Source organism: Malania oleifera, chromosome 10 (assembly GCF_029873635.1).
Source record: "Malania oleifera isolate guangnan ecotype guangnan chromosome 10, ASM2987363v1, whole genome shotgun sequence".
NCBI lineage: Eukaryota > Viridiplantae > Streptophyta > Magnoliopsida > Santalales > Ximeniaceae > Malania > Malania oleifera.
Window position 1 is genome coordinate 12,998,145 of NC_080426.1, and position 21,341 is coordinate 13,019,485.

General features: G+C 39.0%; 1 protein-coding gene and 1 non-coding gene across 2 annotated transcripts; both read left to right on the top strand.

Moving 5' to 3' along the window:
* LOC131167099 (uncharacterized) lies at nucleotides 1–21,301 on the top strand. Its single transcript, XM_058125905.1, has 2 exons — nucleotides 1–159; nucleotides 16,962–21,301. The coding sequence occupies exon 2, from the start codon at nucleotides 17,025–17,027 to the stop codon at nucleotides 21,219–21,221; it is 4,197 nt and encodes a 1,398-aa protein (XP_057981888.1). The 5' UTR covers nucleotides 1–159; nucleotides 16,962–17,024; the 3' UTR covers nucleotides 21,222–21,301.
* LOC131167159 (small nucleolar RNA R71) lies at nucleotides 8,852–8,957 on the top strand. Its single transcript, XR_009140018.1, has one exon. It is a non-coding gene; the product is annotated as a small nucleolar RNA R71 (small nucleolar RNA).
* Nucleotides 21,302–21,341: the final 40 nt, after the last annotated feature.

The following is a 21,341-nucleotide window of genomic DNA, read 5'->3' on the forward strand; positions in this document are numbered from 1 at the left end:
ACTTTACCAAATTTCAGTAACATTCGAACGTCTTACACAAGCAGAACATCTTCTTGTTCTAACAGCTTCCGGAGGAGTTGGCCGCCTCTCTCTTCCATCCTTCTCTGCAGCTGTGATTCTGCAGCGCAACAACAGCTTCTTTCTTTCAGTAACCATGGGGTAGCTCTCTGATGCCCTTTCATTTATCTGAATTTTTTTTTTTTTTTTTTTTGTAGCGTTTAGTTTCTCCGGTCTGTTTTCCTTACTATATATTAATTTATTTTTTAAAATTTTCCTTTTCAATGTGATTTTTCTTTCGGTTTCGTTGTTCTGAATTTCTGTTAATATCAATGAATCTGTCTCGCATCGTTTTTGCTTGGATTTAATGGACGCCCTCACCATTGAGTTCATATGGAAAATCGTTTCCTGCAACTGTTTCCCTCCCTCTCCCTTTTGGAAGCCTATCTAGGTCAAATATCTTACTTGAAGGTTGAGGTGCACTTGCAATGTTAACTCGGGTAGAATTCGTAGCTATGCACTTGGCATTTATTGTTTCTTTATGTTTTGGTGGAAAATATATTTTACCTACACTGGACGCTTGAAGTTATGAAGGTGTTTAAGTGTTAATGAGCCAACGTAACCTTTGCAATCGTCGTATCTGTTTAAATTTTTCAAAAATTGTAAGTTATTCTGATTGTGAAAACTCAGTACTTATGATTTAACCACATATTTGGACTTTGACGAGTCACTTCAGTGACAATAGGGATAATTTTAGCATTAGATAATGTTTTGTTTTGTTTTTTTTTTTATATTTTATCCCAGCAAATATCCATCTTAACAGCCCTCAATGTAAATGTAAAGTGTCATTGGGGTTCAATGATTGATGGTGTAATTGGGACCATTTCGATGAAAGAATTCTCCTTCCCCCCGTTTTTTTTTTTTAATGCATCATTCACTGGGGGAAATGATTAGGGTTCACTGGGAATGCAATTTGGTTAAAGCATTCACCTGATGTTAAAAGAATGCTCCACTCCCAAGTAACCCTCAAAATGCACATCCGATGTTCATGAGTTTGTCGGCTCTTTGAACAACTTTCTTGACATGGTAGACTTTGTCTCTAGCATCATGATCTACTGTCTATTTTGTCATGTTTGCACAGCTTATCCTATTTTAAATAATCTTTTGTAAATTTTTATAAAGAATGACTTTGTGATTCCAAATGGTTATTACATAACAGGCATTATATTCCTTGATCAAATACTGCCATTGATCTCCACCGTCCTCCCCGTGGGGTACTTCTTCCAAGACCATACTATCTTGGTTTGACAAGAAAAAAATCTTTCGTCAAATTATATAGCCCATAGAAAATTTTCCAAATTACCAAGTTACACATCCTTCTAGTTTTCTTCAAAGAGCTTTTTAACATTCTGAAATACCTCAAATAGAAACAGTCCTCTTATATAATTTGGTTCACATAAAGTTTGCCAATGTCAACCAAAGTCAGTATGCATTTTGGATTGCTTCCATCCAATAATGATCCCTTTGTGTGACTCTGTACGATATGTGTTTTTACGAGGGAAAGAGAGGCAGAGGTGACAAACTGGGTAGCTGATTCATCTGGTGGAGGTAAGAGCAGTAGTGTGTAACAGTGTAAGATAGCTGGGATTGAGAGGTCCTTAAGAGCATGTATATAATATATTTATTTTTTATATTTTAATATATTTATTTTTTATATTTTAATATATCTATTTAAAGTGTTTGTTATATATACAGTTATACACATTATATATTTTTTAGCTCAAATGCATAAATATTTTGTCATTTTATGTAGCATATTGATAGCCTTCCAGAGGGCCAAAGAAAGCTGGGTTATATGTAGTGCCCTATTAATTATAATGGGAAGGGTGTTGAAGGGATTTTTATTGTCTTGGGGGGCATTTAGTATTACAGTATTACTGCCAAAAATTATGGAAATGAAAACTAAAAAGACCAGAAACAGAAATTAAAAGTTGAAAACTAGTAATCAGTTTGGTCATATTTTCAAAACTAGAACAAATTTTAAAAATCTAATTGAATACATGTTCATTTTTGCCCTTGAATCAAATAATAATTAAAAAATACTAGCCATAGGCACGCACGATGCACGTGCTCCATGGCTTTTGAGTGATAATTAGAACAATATATATATTTAAAATAAGAAATATATTTTAAAAAATATTATTTTATGAAAGTTATGGGTGATTAGGGTTATTTTTTGAAATATACATGACTAGTTATAGGGGTTTTTTTAAAAAAATTTATGGCTAGTTATAGGGACATTTTGGGGATATTAAAAATCAGACCAAGAAAGGGGATCCCTGGTAGGCTCGCCAAGGCTTGGGTCCTTAACTATCAAAAATAATATTTATAAAACTTAACTATTCCTAAGTTCAGTAGAAAGTGGGAAGTCGGGTATCGATCCACGGGGATTAGAGTGCAGTTATCATCTACTTTCAAATTAGTTTATTAAGGCTTTGTGTAAAAAGAAGTGAAAAGATGGGATTTTTAAAGATGTTTTTTAACACCTACTTGAAAGCAAGTAAATCTAAATTAACTCTACTCCTACAAAGCAATGCTCAATCATGAATCTGACCTAGGATGTCGTGTGCATAATCTATGTTCAGTCAGTTATCTATAATAGGGTTACACGGTCAAAGGAGCCATTTGATGGCATAGGGTAGCAAGGGTGCACCAACCGTTCAGAGCATGGTCGGGAATCGGAGTATATCCTATCACAACGATCACGAGAACCTTTTTAGATCCGCAGCCTATTACGTATACCTGACTGAATCTATAGTAGTGCTATCTTATCTCTCAGGGATCAACACAACCAAAGCAATAAATCAAAGCAGTAAATCAAAGCATGTAAAGAAAGTAGTAAATAGAAAGCATGTAAAACGATCAATCCTCTTGCAACTGAGTGTTTGTCACTAATTCCAAAGAATACAATCGAATGTTCATCTAATTTACAAGGAAAACATGTAAAAATGGCTTCTCATTGCAAACAAATCGTCTATCACTAACGATCAGAAGTACAAAAGAAAACCATGATAGGAATGTAAAGGAAAGCAATTAAATCTATTCTAAGGTTGGCTCTCAATGGCGTTTTAGGTCTGTCGCTAGTCCAAAATCGGCCAAAGAGGAACCCATAGAACATGTTCGTAGCTATTATATTTATACCCATTAGGGTTTACAAAGTTTGAAATATGAATTAGGAATCTTTGCGGAAAATCTCGCGCAGAAGATTGTCACTGTCGACCAAGTTGCTCCCATGCTTCCCCTAATTGCGCCTTGGTTGAGACTCGCGGGAAATCAGGGATTCAAATCTTCAGTGTCTTCAACTAAGTCGCCCCTCAGGGTCTTGCTAGTCAAGTTGATGGTCAAGACTTGCAGGATCTCGATCCTCAGGAAATCTCAGGAACTCGACATAGTCGGCCCTCAAGGTCTCTTGGTCGACCACTTGGTCGATGCTCTCGGTATTTCTTGGCTCAGTAGGCTTCAGTTGCCCTTGAGGGTTACATGGTTGAACACTTGGTCGAACCTTGCAGCATTTTGATCTTAGTCTGAACCTTGGAGTCTGCAATGGATGACTTGGTCGCCCCTTGTGTTGCCAGTCGCACCACTTTGTCGAACCTAGTCTTCTTTTCTTTTTGATGCTTTGAGGCCCTTGGAAGTTGGTTGAACCTCTGATTTTGGCAATGAGTTTCCCAAATACTCCCTTAGCTTCTCATAATGCCTAACTGCTTGGTTTTAACCTGTATTTCCTACAACATGAACAAACCTTGCATAACTCCGAATTATGTTAACAAAAAGTTACATACAAGATAAAAGAGGATAAACAAAGGTAATTGAGGACCTAAAATCATGCATTTTAGGGACTCATAACAACCCCCAACTTACACTTTGCTAGTCTTCGAGTAAAGCAAAAACTAAAAATACCAAGAAAATCCTATCTACCTCCTCTTTCGCGGGAAACATGGTTGTATTTACCATATGTAATAAGGCTTTAAACCCCTAGATTGATCCTAGTGAACGAGTTATAGTCTCGTGAGGGTTTTCAGGGCGTTACCCACAAACACCAAGCTCAGTGAACATAAGATAGGATAACATGCAACACAATCATACCATTTTATATACAAGAATATAGCCTAGTTACACACATGCTTCTCCATACATAACTCCATTATACACGCACTCTGTAGCAAATTACTCATGCTAGTCCCAACACTATATAGCCATCATGAAAAACACCACTCACAGAAAATCAACCAGCAATTGCAATTCAGAGTTAATATAGTAATATAACTTCAAGTATGGATAGGCAAAATCATAAGGCATGCGTGAAGTGAATGACTTGTTACACTTAGATTATCCTTGGACACCTACCGAACGGTTGTCTTGACTCAGCCTCACTGGTATTCCCTAAAAATCACTCAAGAAAATAGGTCTACTCTCATATGTGAGGAAGAATGTCATGATCAAACATCTCACATACTTTAAGAAACAAATACTAAAAATATGGAGTGAACTAGTCTCACAGGAAAGGAATCCAGCCTATAATGAGGTGTCGAATCCTTCACCCTAGCATCTTATCACCTACTCGCCACTTCCAATCAAGACAACCCTAGATCAACCTATTCATATACTAGGCGTGAATGCATTGGTCAGCTTGAAGAGTCTTCATACATGCAGCAACATGGTGTTGTATCCCTAGCTTGACCTTTTTGTATATTTTTCATTTCTTTTTCTTTTCTTCTGCTCATACTTTTTGTCATTTTTCCTTCATGGTTAGTTAGGACAATTTTCACAACTTTTTATGTCTTCATACCTCCAATGGTCATTAGGCTTGAGAAGAAGTCCATGAACTGGGTCTATCTCGAGGGGTGACTCAATTTTCACGTCTTGAGTAAGTTCCAAGACCTAGGCTTATATTTCCCCACTAGACATCACCTCTAGGCTAGCAAATGCAAGGACCAAGACTAGTGTATAAGAAATATCCAGAAAAAAGGAAGTTGAGTTTCATAAACTCAGAGTTGATGTTAACAACTCAAGAAATGAATGAACGGCTCAACAGTATTTCACAAGGTGTCCTAGTCGCCATGGTTGTTCTTCAGTGCTCTCAAGGAACCCTAAGTGCTACAAATCACGTGTACGTGTGTTTTTAGCCTCATGAAGTACCATGTAAATGCAAGAGTTTACACAACTATATTAAAGAAAATGAATCACTAGTCAACCTTCATAGAGTGAGAAATAATATGCTGGCTATGCTTTGTGAAACTATGCATAAATAACTCACTACATTGTTAGTGAGCATAACAAAGTCATATAATTGGTGGGTCTATGCATGTAACATTTAAGTTATATAGAAGTATGTAAAGGGTACAATAGATGTGAACATGGTATAAAATACACCGTGTTCACTAAAAAGTTGAAAAATTGTGTCATTTTTGTGCTTTGAAATGTGCCATGCAGTGTGCTCCTACCCTCTACCCCCAAATTAAAATTTCAGTGTCCTCACTAAAGTGTGGAAAGAAAGAACCTAGAGAACAGGGAGGGGAACACTACATGGGCCAATAAAAACAACCAGTGTACCTGCATATGTTAGAAGCACATAGAATCCAAAAATATCATGCATGCAATGATACACTAAGGCACAAAGAGACATGTAGACAAAAACACCGAGCAAATTTCATTAATATCCAAGAGGCATTACATTGTATATGAGTACATTACACGCATAGGCATAGCCCTGCAAAAACATGGTGATAGAACAAAAAAGAAAATACAAAAGAAAAGAAAAACAAAATTGTGCCACAGAGGCACAGTACAATTAAAGTGTGAGCAAAAATTTGTAAGGGGGGTCCTACTCTGAGTTAGACTCAGAGTTCGGAATAATGACTGGATGCGCGGGGCAACACCCACTGTCGGATGAGGCAACCATGGCCCGGACGATCGTCCATAGCATATCCACCATTGCGTCCCAAATAGTTGGGGCCAAAGTGGTGACCGGCACATGAGCGCGAGGTGGTACAGTGGTTCGTGCTGGTGTCACACCCTATCGCGAGCCCTGGGACCTACGGCTCCAAGCAAATGCTAATGGCGTTTCCGTCTTTGTATCGAAGTGCAGCTTCATCGTCTTCGTTGGATGGCACGAGGAGAAAAGGAGAGGACGGAGGAGCTCAGAGGGTGAGGGTCGGCGAAACCCTAGATCGCCGACCAAGAAGTTGAGCAACAAGGCGATCGCCGAAGGCACGTTTGACGGCTAGAGGGTCACCGGGAGCCCTGGGGAGGTGATCGGTGCTCGAGCGACGAAGTGGAAGAGTGGGCGACGAGGATTGACCAAGAAATGATAATGGCAGGAGTTGAAGAGTCATGGGTGAACAGGTGTTTAAACGTCTTTTTGACCAACTCGACCAAGTTGCACCAGTTCGTGTGTTGGTCGCGCTTGGTCTCACCCTTTGATTTAAGCAAGAATAATAACTCTCGACCAAGTTGTGTGCCAACTCAGTGCTGGTTGCAGACATCGTCGAATTTCTTTGTACTTTTTAAGCTTAGAGGAGTTTAGAGAGTCCACCAGGGTGCACCAACGAAATGATGGTCGCGCCCCTGGTTGACCTTCTCGATACTTTGGAAGCTCATGAGACTTGTGCCCTCAACTACCCTAGGACATACCCTATAGATATCACACTTTTCTTACACTACTTATGTACATCCTAAGGACTTTAACTAAGAAAATAAAAACACTGAGGTGGTCTCTCGGAAGCGCTAAGTTTACCATCTTCAGCCGAATGCATTAAAGCTCATTTCGAACTCAGCCAGGTTCGAAGCTCAGATTGTCCTCCCTCATTCCTTCATCAAACCCTGTGTTGCATACCCTCACTAGTCCTTCTAACTTGGAGGCCGAATCATGAAGTGCAAAAATTTGCTCGTAAGGATCCTCTGGGCCAGATCTAGAGGAGCTCTCGGGCTGAAGTGTTTCTTCCAACGGGTCTTTCCACAGAACTGAGGGGGCTTTTTTCTCAACAATTTCATCAATCATGTCCTCATCCACAACTTGGACGACATTAGGTAGATGTTGGGAAGCATGGAAGACTCTAAGCCAGCGCTGCATATGGCCAAAGGATATGTCCATGATCCCTGTCCTACATTGAATGCAAGCGTTAGTTGTGGCTAAAAATGGTCGTCTTAAGAGGACAGGGATCGAATTCTTAATTAGGTTTGAAGGTTCCATATCTAAGATGATGAAATCTACCAGATAATAGAACTCTTCTACTTTGACCAATACATCTTCTACCACACCCTAGGGTCTTTTTATTGATCGGTCAGCGACACAAGGTGACCGGGGTGGGATTGAGCTCTCCTAAGTGAAATTCCTGGTACACTGAGTATGGGAGAATGTTCACACTCGACCCTAAATCTAAAAGGGCCCTATCAATGGTGTGGTTGCCAATCACACACGAGATGGTTAGTGTGCCAGGGTCGTTTAGTTTGGGAGGGAGGTGGCCTAATACTATTGAGCTCATGTGCTCATCCAGCTTCACTTGTTTATTTGTTTGTACCCTCAATTTTTGTTTCAACCTGTACAAGTCCTTGAGGACTTTGACATACATAGGCGTTTGCTTAATAGCATCTAAGAGAGGCTTGTTGACCTCAAGTTGTCTAAATGCATACATGATGGATTTAGTGGTGGTCTTCTCTTTAGATGATGAAGGTACATGAAGAGCTGCCTGGTATGATGCTGGAGCGACGTGAAATGCCCTATGAGTGGCAAAGTGTGGCTGAGTGAGCCAAGGATGAAGGGATCTCAGGACTCTTCACTAAACTAGAGGAGGAAGTGGCGCAAGTTTCAACGCTAGGCTCTACTTCCTTCTCCTCCTCATTCTCTCCTTTGCTTAACTGCTCCTATACCCTTTTGTCTACCATTGTACCACTTTGAATAGTGGTTGCTGCTTGGGCCTACTCGTGATATGATGAGGAACCAGCGTCTGGTTCACATTCCACCCCGTACTGACCTTTGGGGTTCACTAATGGCTGACTCGACAACTTTCCCTCATCTCTTCGACTCAAAGATGTAGCTAGTTGCCCCATGGTGGCTTCCAGCTTTACAATGGATTGAGAGTGGGAGTGAAGGGGTTGCCGATCTGCTTGACTATTAGCTTCAATGCCCTTGAGTACTTTCAGCACCGTGTCCTGAAACGTATCATACTTGCGATGAGGAGGATATGGTTGCTGAAAGGAAGTAGGATGATTTTGAGAGTTATGATATGGGCGAGGAGGTGGTGTATTAGGGTTTTGTTGAGGTCTTTGGGATTGAAAACCCGGAGCTTGTGGCCTCTAGGAGAAGTTAGGGTGTTGTTTCTACCTAGGATTGTTTGTGTTGGAATAGGGGTCGTTTGACGGTCTATCATACCAATTGTGAGTGACCTTTACTTTTTCCTGTACAAGCTTAGCTTGGGAAGGCGCATGTGGGCAATTATAGCATGAATGGGAAGAGTCGGAGCAGATTGCACACACTTCTGCACAAGCCATTGACTGTGGTTGTTATCTTAAGGACAAGACCCGATCTAACTTTTGAACTATATTGTGCAAAGTGGGTGCTAGGTCATGGCCTGTGGCCAACTCGTAAACTCTCTTAGATTTGGAAGTGGAAGGTTCGGAAGGTCTACGAGCAGCAACAGTAAGCTCGTGAGAATTTTCGGCGAGGTTCTCGAAGAGAACCCAGGACTCGTTCTCGTGTTTAGTGAGGAAAGTACCTCCACACGATGCATCTACCATCGACCTATCTCTCTTGGCCAATCTTTCATAGAAAGTTTGGACCAATTGCCATTTAGGAACCTAATGATGTGGGCATTTTTGTAAAAGATCTCTGAAATGCTCTTAGGTCTCGAAAAATCGTTCTCCATCCAACTGTGAGAAGCTGGTGATATCTCTCTGCAGCTGATTAGTAATTGGGAAGACTTCTTTAAAAACTCCTGCTGCATGGTGGCCCAGTTGTGTTGACTTTGGTGTATTCCCAAGAGGGGGGTGAATTGGGTATTTAAAAATTTTTCTCCTAGGTTCAATTTAACCAGCAGCAGTAATGCACAACCTAGGGTCTTTCTAAGCAAATACCAATTGCGTAGATAAATATAATATGTAGAAATTAAATCATGCGCAACATTCACAATCTATTGAATATAACATATATGCACAGGAATATAAAGTGCAGGAAATTAAAAGCAGACACACGATATGTTATTGGGGTTCGGCTAATACTATCTATGTCCCTGCTTCAAGCTCACAAGTAAGAGGATTCCACTAAGTTGCTCACTTGCGGGTGGAGCGACACCGTTTATAACACCTCACCAGGATGGTGCACCTAGTTCTCCTAACTAGGTCTAAACCAATCCGGTGCTCTCCTAACCGGGTCCGAGCAAGTCCGGGACTATTCACAGGGCTAGTCTCCCTCTTCTGACAACCGTTAGGCATACAACAATATTCAAATGAAATATTTTTCGTACAACAATGAATGCTTCTATACTAAGTAGATGTGTACATAATATGCACAATGCCCTTACGTATGATATGAAATGAAGCTCAATGTGAGTATTGTGATTTTCTCACTAAAATAATCCTTAAATAAAAATATATATATGATGGATGCTCAAGGAACCCTAACAAAATATTTCTCCAAATATGTTTTTCCCAAATAAAGTGCAAGAGAATCTAGGGTTTTTGTTTACAAATGAACTTGAAAAAATAGTATGTGTGTGTAAGCATGATTGCAATAAGACTTTCCTAGCACAAATTATATGCGCTTAAGTCTTTCAAAAATAACTAATATAAATTTTCTATCAATAATATTTATCAATAAAATATATGGGAGATCCAAGAAGCTAACTCTCAAAAGTAAGTTTTCACAAACAAATAACAAGTGAGAGTATAAGCTTTGGATGAAGAAAATAAATGCCCAAAGATTAATCAAATGCTCTCTTCAAAATGATTTTAAAACAAGGAGTGTAAGAGAGTATAAGTAGTATACTTTGAAAAGATTGGAAGAATTTGAGCAATAAGAGAAGTACGAGTATAAAAAATTTCAAAGAATTTTTCTTGATGATTTTTTGCTAATCTTATGTTAATTAAGACAAATGAAGGGGTATATATAAATTTTGCAAAAATTATAACCGTTGGGGACATGGAGGTCATTTTGAAAAAAGATTAATAGAGTTTAATTAATTTTAACTTCAGTTAACCACGGTAAAAATCTGACCAACCCGAGAGGTTCAGTCGACCATATTCAAGGTTCGGTCGACTGTATTACTAAGTTTGGTCGACCATGTCAATTTTGAACCACGGATTTGGTTGACCGTCTCAGGGTGATTTTGAACCCTTCGTAGGTTCGGTCGACCATGGCTAAGGTTCGGTTGACTGCTCATATGGTTCAGTCGACCGTGGCCAATTTGAACTACACAAACGGTTGACTAGGTTGTTGGGATATCAGACACTTTATGCTTCGGTCGACCAAGGACGATACATTCAAAAACTGAACGGTGAACCGAGCAAAGTCAACATGTTGACTTCTGGCCGGTTCGGTCGACCAAGGCCTTTATAACGCCAAGAGTTCGATCGACCGAGGCTAAGTTAGCATTTTGACTTTAAGCCAACAAGGTGTTCGGTCGACCAAGCTAGTTATTACTAGAAAGGTTCGATCGATCGGGGCTACTTAAAGATGAGAATTTATGTCTTGTTTAACCCCTGTGCTTTTTAAACCGTGGTGAACAAGCTTATGACATTTTAGTTTAAGGGTTTAGTTGACCGAGGCTTTTAATTAAGCCCAAAAAATCCGACGTCGGTCAACAGTTTTTGTAAACTTCATCTTCGCCCTAATCTTTTACCCTAACCAATTAGTTATTTAAGAAAAGAGTAGTGTTGGTCCCTAGGGTCTGTCTATGGCCATTGATCGGATCCCTACGGTCAATCTATGGTTGTCTGAGCTTATCATCCACATCATGTATGTTATGCATTATTACATACTAAAACTTATAAATGCATTTATAATAAAAATAAATATCTTCTTCTTCTTTTGCTCTTCCCTTCTTCATGGAATGCGCTAGTTGATGTAAGCTTTAAGTTCCTACTGGCTTCCATTCGCAGTCCCCTTATGTATGTGTTAAATTATAACCTGTTCAATCACTAAATACACACATAAGTAATTTACGATTTGTCATTATCAAAACCAGGGATTGGACTCAAAAAGCCAACAAGTTGGTTACCGAGTTCGGCTTTAAGGACGTCAGCCAATATTTGACCTTATTCTTCAAAGAAAACGGAAAAAAGTCTTAGGTAGAGGGCATCATCATCGAAATTATGTATTCGGATGGTGGAACGTATCTCGAGAAATTCATCTAGATGCTGATAAAGATTTTCAGAAGAATTCCCATGAAAAGTGGGCAACATCAAGATGATGGAAGTTTTGATCTCAAAATGCGTCGCCTGGAAATCTGAAAACTGGATGTAAGATGGCGAGGTGTATGCATTAGGTACAAAGTAGTCCCTAAGAGGCCTAAGTGCTTGCTCTCCCACCACAAGTATGTGGGGACCTTGGGGTTCCGGGATTTGATTAACGGGAACTGGAAGACATTCAGCCATTACTTTGGATTCGGACAACTTAGCAAGCTCGAGATTCGAAGTTGGCTTCCTAAGGGACCTACAGGATCTCGCAATCCCAGTGTCTATGGGAATCAGCTCTGGATCCAAAGATCGCAAACCCATTATACACACTTTATAGCACACAGATTCAAAACTTCAGAGCAACAAAACAAAAGCAAAAACAAAAATAATAAAGATAAAAGAAAAGGAGAGCAAAGAAGAAAAACAAAGCTATAATACGCTAAAATAGAAATTGGCTAATAACCATGACTTAATCCCGGGCAATGGTGCCAAAATTTGGTAGGCTCGCCAAAGCTTGGGTTCTTAACTACCAAAAATAATATTTATAAGACCTAACTATTCTCAAGTTCAGTAGAAAGTGGGGAAGTCGGGTATCGATCCATGGGGATTAGATTGCGGTTATCAACCACTTCCAAATTAGTTTATTAAGACTTTGTGTAAAAAGAAATGAAAAGATGGGATTTTTAAAGATGTTTTCTAACAACTACTTGAAAGCATGTAAATCTAAATTAACTCCTCTCCTACAAAGCAATGCTCAATCATGAATCTGGCCTAGGATGTCGTGTGCGTAATCTATGTTCGGTCAGTTATTTGTAATAGGATTACACGGTGAAAGGAGCCATTCGATGGCATAAGGTAGCAAGGGTGCACCAACCGTTCGGAGCATGGTCAGGAACCGGAGTATACCCTATCACAAGGATCACGAGAACCTTTTTAGATCTGCAGCCTATTGCGTATACCTGACTAAATCTATAGAAGTGTTATCCTATCTCTCAGGGCATCAACACAACCAAAGCAATAAATCAAAGCCGTAAATCAAAGCATGTAAAGAAAGCAGTAAATAGAAAGCATGTAAAACGATCAATCCTCTTGCAACCGAGTGTCTGTTACTAACACCAAAGAATACAATCGAACGATCATCTAATCTACGAGGAAAACATGTAAAATGACTTCTCATTGCAAACGAATCGTCTGTCACTAACAATCAAAAGTACAAAAGAAAACCAAGACAGGATTGTAAAGGAAAGCAATTAAATCTATTCTAAGGTTGACTCTCAATGGTGTTTTAGGTCTGTCACTAACCCAAAATCGGCCAAAGAGGAACCCAGAGAACATGTTCTTAACTATTATTTATACCCATTAAGGTTTACAAAGTTTGAAATTCGAATTAGGAAACTTTGCAGCAAATCTCGTCTAGAAGATCGTCACTGTTGACCAAGTCGCTCCCATGCTTCCCCTAATTGTGCCCTGGCAGAGACTCACGGGAAATCAGGGATTCGAATCTTCAATGTCATCAATTAAGTCGCACTTCAGGGTTTTACTGGTCGAGTTGATGGTCGAGACTTGCAGGATCTCGATCCTCAGGAAATCTTAAGAACTTGACATAGTTGCCCCTCAAGGACTCTTGGTCGACCACTTCGTCGATGCTCTCGGTATTTCTTGGCTTAGTAGGCTTCAGCATCTCGCCATAGTCGCCCATAAGGGTCACATGGTCGAACACTTGGTCGAACCTTGCAGCATTTCGATCTCAGTCTGAACCTTGGAGTCTGCAATGGATGACTTGGTCGCCCCTTGTGTTGCCAGTCGCACCACTTGGTTGAGCCTAGTCTTCTTTTCCTTTTGATGCTTTGAGGCCCTTGGAAGTTGGTTGAACATCTGATTTTAGCTTTGAGTTTCCCAAATACTCCCTTGGCTTCTCGTAATACCTATCTCCTTGGTTTTAACCTGTATTTCCTACAACACAATCAAACCTTGCATAATTCCGAACTATGTTAACAAAGGGTTACATACAAGATAAAAGAGGATAAACAAAGGTAATTGAGGGTCTAAAATCATGCATTTTAGGGACTCATCAATCCCCTTCTTAATACTGTAAAAAATATTATTTTAGGAAAATTATGGGTAATTAGGGATGTTATTTCAAATATTTATGGGTAGTTATAGGAATATTTTTAAAACATACATGGATAATATAGGGTTCTTTTTGAAATATTTATGGGTAGTTATAGGGACATTTTGGGTATATTAAAATATATATGGGTAGTTATAGAGACTTTTTTGAAATTTTTATGGATAGTTATAGGGGCATTTTGGGGATGTTAAAAATCAGACCAAGAAAGGGGAATCCCCATTCTAATGGTAGAGATGACTAGAACAATAAAAATGCAAAATAATAAAAATTAAGAAATATTATAATTGTAGTGATTCCAAAAATAATTAATTAATTATTAATTAAATAATATAATATAATAATATATTAATATAATATAATATTATAATATAATATTATATATATATATATATATATTAACAATCCAGGATTGAATTTGGTTATACTGAGAGAGCTCCCCCCCCCCCCCAATATTCTCACCAACTCACTCTCTCTCTCTCTCTCTCCAGCCGTCTCTCTCTCTCCCCTCAATTTCTTGCAAATCTTCGGCTAAATTGACGATCGGACACCACCACGGGGTCCTAGTTTCGATTCTCATCATTTTAATTAGAGCAGATTCGTGGTTTGGGGACCCTAGGCACCACTCCAAAGTTAAGGTAAAAAAAATGAATTATGTCTGTCATTTTAGAATTTAACAGGTTAACGGTAGCGTGAAAACCTAGGGATGTTAGGATAGTAATTATTCCAGGATTTAGCTGATTAAATTAAAATATATGATTACAGGATTTTGTACTCCAAACGCCGCAGGCGTCGGTTTAGGATCCTTGCGGGCACATTCTTAGTAAACAGATAACAACAACAACAACCACAAAACCAAACCTTAGTCCCACTAGGTGAAATTGGCTATATGAATCATTTTCCGCCAATTTATGATTCTCAATAAATAGGTAAGGGGAATAAATTATGTCAGACATTTTCTAAAATTTAACTGATTAAATTATAATATGTGGTTACAGAAATTGATATATATGTTTTTTTGGGTATTCGAATATATGGAAATTGGATTTGGGATTATTATTATTATTATGAGTTGATTAAACCCTAAAGGAAGATGATTCATTCTTTTTTTAGTGAAATGTATGTATATTCTTCTAGGCAGTTATTAAACTATGATTTAATATTTAAATTGTGTGTCACGAGTATATACTGATTTTTAGAAAAGTTGTATAAAAATTATGGAGATATGATATATAGATGGCTGTGTGTCGAGATATGATGTACATATGGTTGTGTGCCGAGATATGCTATGATATGATATGATTTTATACAGAATAAATTGAACATGTCAGATTCTATACGGCTATATTATATGAATTATACTATATGGTAGTAGAGCCCTGATGGACTGTTTCATTGATGTTTGGAGCACGGTACCATAGCTATGATAATGATAGTCAGTGCAACCACACTACTCGGGGAGGTGTTGGTATTGAAAGTCGATTGGGTTTGCGAAGAGATGTTGACCGCCCCTAGGTCCGAACCAGGCTACGGTAGGCCAATCGTACTACAGACGCGTACAGTTTGACTTAGTTTGGTGGTAGGCCATCCATGGCTAAGTCCCGCCTATAGGCCGCACAATCCGATCATGTGGGGTTATTACATGTGATGTATGAACATCCATTCAGAGGAAAATTCTTTATGTATATGTATATGTATGATGATTTAATTATTGTAGAGAATTATGTGTTCGATACGGCGTGTTTTAAAAAGGAAATATGTATTTATATATATATAGGTGTGAGTTCAAGTTACATGTTTTGTCAGTTAAATTTAATTGAATAATGGATATATTTGGAACACTAAAACTCATATTGCCACACATTAATAATAATTTATTCCTTCTTACTGAGAAGTGTCTCACCCCAAGAATCTTAAACATTTGAGTAAATTCAGATAGCCGAGTGGAGCGAGCTCCGAAGTAGAGGAAGCCTAGTTACTGTAGTTTAGGGTATGTGTTTTTGGAATTGGGGATATTTTATGGATTTTTGGGGGTTTATATGTATATTTATGGAGACTTTAGGACTCTGGTATTGTATATAAGGATCAGGTGTGTTATGTTTTCCTCTGCAATGATAGAATGTATTTATGGACAAGTGTATCCCCGATACCCCACTTCGGGTCCGGGTTGACTTTGTTGATATTATTATGGTATCAGAGTATTTTTATAGTAAAATTTATAGGGTCGTTACAATAATTATAAATTTACTAATTTAATTAATTCTATATTTTTTGAATCATTTTTAGTGTTCCAAGAACAATCCTACTGTATATGGAATTAAAAATTGGTAAAAATGTTTTTTGAATGTTTTCAAATTTTTATGAATTTTATGGATATTTTATTTTAAATTTTAAATTATGTTCTTAATTTACACAGTCATTTACTTTAATTTTTATTAAAAATTGTGTATAGCCACAATGTTTTCAGGTTCAGCCACAAATAGCTAAAAGCAGAAAACTTGCAACGTTGCAATGTATTGTCATCATGTGTGCGGTGTGCATCTACATTGTAGTGCAATGAAAACAGAAAACACCAAACTGCTCATTAATGTCTTATGTTTTCTATCTTTTTTTTTTTATTCTAATCTTGAGTCTGTTTGCCCTCATTTGAGTTTTATCCATTTTTGTACTTTATTTTTTTAATTATTTTGGATCATACAAGCATGCATGCACAACACACACAATGTCACATATAAGGGTGGGAAGTGTTTTGGGCTGCTGGCATGTTGCATCCCTTTGTTGCTTGTTATCTGTATATAATTTCTCAAGTATTGAACACAACAGGTTTGTTGGTTGGGTTTGGACCATAGCCCATATACACATCCCCAGTTCTGTCCTTCTCAATGCGAAGCTTCACTTTTGAGGCTTTGGGCAGGCACTTGATGAGCTGGGCACTGGTTCTGCCCATGGCAGAGTGTTGTGAAATGTACATGTTACATGTGGCAACTGGTTTCCCCCATCTCTATTAGAGAGTGAATATGAGAGTGTTCAAGGATTTGGCCAAAATAATTCACAAATCCATGCACAAATTTGCCAGCCATGCCACACGCATTAGGTCACCTAGGTACGATATATGAACTTTTAGTAAGAATCTAAACACCAAGCAGCACAACTTGATGCCATGGCTGTGGACTAGGGTGAGAGGAGGGTTAGACACAAGCAACTGCAATGCACGCACATGCAAAAAACAAACAGTGTCCTCATTCCTGCATAAGATGAATAGTAAGGGTTTAACTATGGCAAATAAGATTATTCCTGAATTGTTGTATTGAAACTATGATTTTTTACCCTTAGCCAATTCTAATATTGAAGTAAAACTGGTTCATTATGTGTCAATCTTGGATAGGTGCATTTAGAAGACGTCAAGAAACTGTTGGATTCTGGAATTGAATTACCAGCAGTTGATGCTATGGATGAGAATCATTGTTGTCCGTTGAAAGATCAAGAACTGAAGGCTGATGTATTCTGTGGGAGCACAGAAGAGGATGGGTTTGTGCATTCAGATCCAAGATCCTCTGTTGATCAAACCCTAGCTGCCAAAGGAGAGAGTGAAGTTATAAAGGACAAGAAGGTTTCAAAGTTTCAAGTTGAAATTTTGGGTGAAAGTATGTGTTTTCAGAAAGATGAAAAGTTGAATGCTGTGTCTGTGGGTGGGAGCACAGAAAATGATGGTGTTGTACGTATTAATATGTATTCATCTGCCGAGCAGACCGAACTTGGCACTGAAGTGGAATCAGCCATTAATGATGAAGGGAATTCTAATTCCAAGCTTGATGTTCCAGGGAATGATGCTGTATGTGGTAGCCTGTATCCTCACACAACCAAGCTTAACGTTGGCATAGTTGACGGGAGCACAGATACAGAGCACGTGGATCCTGATTCCAGAAAAGACATATCAAGTTCCAAAGTTGAAGTTTTGGTGAGTCATGTATTGTATGGGGATGCATCTTTTGCAGAAAAGGATGGGTTTGCGTGTTCAGATCCAAGATCCTTTGTTGATCAAACCCTAGCTGCCGAAGGAGAGAGTGAAGTTATAAAGGATGAGAATATTTCTAAGTCACAAGTTGAAGTTTTGGGTGAGGGTATGTGTTCTCAGAAAGATGAAAAGTTGAATGTTGTGTCTGTGAGTGAGAGCACAGAAAATAATGGCATTGTTCATACTAACATCTATTCCTCTGCTGTGCAGACTGAACTTGGCATTCAAGAGGAATCATCCTTTACTAGTGATGAAGGGACTTCTAATTCCAAGGTTGATGTTCTGGGGAATGGTGCTGAATGTGGTAGCCTGCATCATCACAACCCTCAGCTTAAGGTTGGCATAGTGGATAGGAGCACAGATAAAGATCACATGGATCTTGATTCCAGCAAAGACACATCAAATCCCAAAGTTTTGTTGAGTCATGTATTGGATGGGAATGCATCTTTTGCAGAAAAAGATTGTTATGATCAATTGTTGAAGGTTAAAACAGTGAATGGAAACACAAATAATGATGACATTACAGATGTAGGTCCTCCTTTAGTTGAATCTTGCAAAACTGAGCTTGAAGTTGACACAGCAGATGGGAGCATTGACAAAAATCAGTTTGCATGTTTGAGTCTTGATTCCAGTGAAGAAATACCTGATCCTAAAGTTAAAGATTTGGGGTCCCATGCTTTGGACAGCAATTTATCTTCTCCAGAAAAAGACTTACTGTTGAAGATTGAGACAGCGTCTGGGAGCCCAAAAAAAGATGACATTTTACATGGAGACCCTTCTTTAGTTGCCGACTGTCTTTTTATTGGGGATTGCACTGCACCTGTTCTTGGTAAAAATGTGGACATCATTGAACAGAATGTGTCTATGCAAGATGAGAACCAAGAGACAATTGTCCCACTAGCTCAACAATTTACTGTTGGGGTAGATGGGGATAAGAGCAAGAATCCCCTTACTGTTGAGGAGACATCAAACCATGGGGCTTGTGTTTCAGAAATTTTAGACTTAGCTGCTGACATCATTGTTGGTCCTCAAGCTGAGCTTGATTCTGCTGCTTTTTGTAGTGGGGGTGACTCTAGTGTTACTGGCTGTATCAACCCTTTGCCAGATGGAAATCAAGATTTGGAAGTTCAAATGGTAGGCAATCAAATTCATCTCGCAGATGGGGAGCAAGCGAAGGATGCTCCTATGTCTAAAGTAGTAACATTTCATGAAGTGGACAACCGGGTTGTGAATGCAAAGAGTGAATCCAACAACTCTGATGGAAATAGTATTGGGGGTAATTTTGTTCCTGAATCCGGTCTTTCACATTTTAAAGATGATGAATCTATGGCTCATTCAGGGAAATGTGATGACTGTAGTTTGCAAGATGAGGTTGTCAATGAAAAGATTTCTCCACCTCATGAATGCAACCATGAAGGCGCTAAGATTCAGGGAATGGGAAGCACAGAGGAATTTCCAGTGCTGGGTTTCTTGGACAAGAGCCGGTCTTTTACTCCTTCCCAGGTTGGTTCAAGTGTAGGACAAGAAGCTGTAGTTGATGAGCAAGTCATTGATGCTGAAGGATTTGATTTAGAAGAAAAGCATGAAATACAAGCTCAAGAACAGCCTACTGGTTTTGAGCATATGAAAAGCATTGAGGAGGAAGTTGTAAAACGGGTAACTATGAAGCTTGGAATCTCTGCTAAAGTGCATGAGGCTATTGATGAGCTGCGCTTGGAGCCTGAAGGTGAGTTTTCTGTGTCTGATTTAGTGTGGGGGAAGGTAAGGAGCCATCCTTGGTGGCCAGGACAGATATTTGATCCTTCAGATTCTTCAGAAAAGGCAATAAAATATCATAAGAAGGATTGCTATTTGGTAGCATATTTTGGGGATCGAACATTTGCATGGAATGAAGCATCTCTGTTAAAGTCGTTCCGTATGCATTTCTCTCAGATAGAGAAGCAGAACAGTTCAGAAACATTTCATAATGCTGTCAATTGTGCTTTGGTGGAGGTTTCTAGACGGGTAGAGTCAGGGTTTGCTTGCTCTTGTATTCCTAAAGAAGCCTATGACGGAATCAAGTATCAGATTGTTGAAAATATAGGGATTCGACAAGAATCAAGTAGAAGAGATGGTGTCGACAAATCTGCTGGCGTGGACTCCTTTGAGCCTGCTAAACTTCTGGAGTATATACATGCATTAGCACAGTTCCCTTCTGGTGGGATTGACCGACTGGAGCTCGTGATAGCCAAGGCACAATTGTTAGCCTTCAATCGTTTAAAGGGTTATAGCCAGCTCCCTGAATTCCAGTTATGTGGTGCTTCATTGGAAATTGATGCAGATATGCCACTGCCCGAGGGAAAAAGGCACTCAAGTGATGTGAATGGGCATTCATCTCCTCTTTCTGTGGATGATGTCCTTGTTTCTGCTGGCAAGGGAAAGTTAAAAAGTCAAAACAGCTCATCTTGTAAGCGCAAGTACAATTTGAAGGATAGTATGTATCTTAGGAAAAAAGAAAGAAGTTTGGTAGAGTTAATGTGTAGGACTCCATATTCTCCAGATCATGATGGGTCAGATAGGAAAGCTTCCAGTAAGTTGGCTTCATCATCTTCTGGCAAGAAACGAAGGGCTGTTGATTCCTTGGCTGATGACTCAATTATGCATGATAGAAGAAAAAGTATTACGTTGGCCAAAGTTTCCATGACCACTCCACCAAGTCCCAGTCAATCCTTTAAGGTTGGTGAATGCGTCAGTAGAGTTGCTAGTCAACTAACTAGGTCTCCCTCCATCCTTAAGTGCACCAGTGAAAGACTCCAGAATGTAGATGGATGCAGTGACAACAGTTTTGGGGTTGATTTTGATGCTTCCATTCAGATTTCTGATGAGAGAGGAAAGATGATTGTTCCAATAGAATACTCATCCCTTGATGAGATGCTATTACAACTTCACTTGGCTGCACAAGATCCCCTGAATGGATATGGTTTCTTGAATCTCAATATCAGTTTCTTTTTTAACTATAGAAATTCTATTATCACTTCTGGAAGGGAAAATCTATCCATGGACAAGCCATCTGGTGGTAGAAAGAAAAGATCGTCACATTTTTTTGTTGGGTCTCCCAAACCATTTGAATTTGAGGATATGAGTGATTCTTATGGGAAAGAGAGAATTATTAAAAATAGTTCTGAAGTGCGACCATCACGCAGGGGTCGGAAGAGAAAGACAGAATATCAGCTTGTGTGTGTTGAAAGACAAGATTCCCTTTTGTCTGGAAACTATGGAATGGCAGCAGAGAAATCAACTAACTATGATGATGAGAGGAAACAGGATCTTTCACCAACAGAACTTATACTGAACTTTGCTGAGGTGAAATCTGTTCCTTCTGAGACAAATTTAAACAAAATGTTTAGGCGCTTTGGGCCTTTGAGGGAATCCGAAACAGAAGTTGATAGGCTGACCAGCCGTGCCAGAGTGATATTTAAAAGGTGTTCTGATGCAGAAGTTGCCTTCAATAGTTCCGGAAAGTTCAACATTTTTGGACCAACGGTTGTTAATTACCAGCTTTGCTATTCTCCATCAGTATCATTTAAATCTCTGCCTGTTGCAATCACAGAATGCAGCAAGGATGAGACTTTGATGTCTCGGCACTTCTAATATTCCTATTTGCAAGTCTTGTGTAAGTTTTTTGCGTGTAGACTGATTTTCATTTCAATCAAACTTACATTTTTAAGCTAGAGTTATACTAACATTTTGCTAAAAACTACAATCAATTAG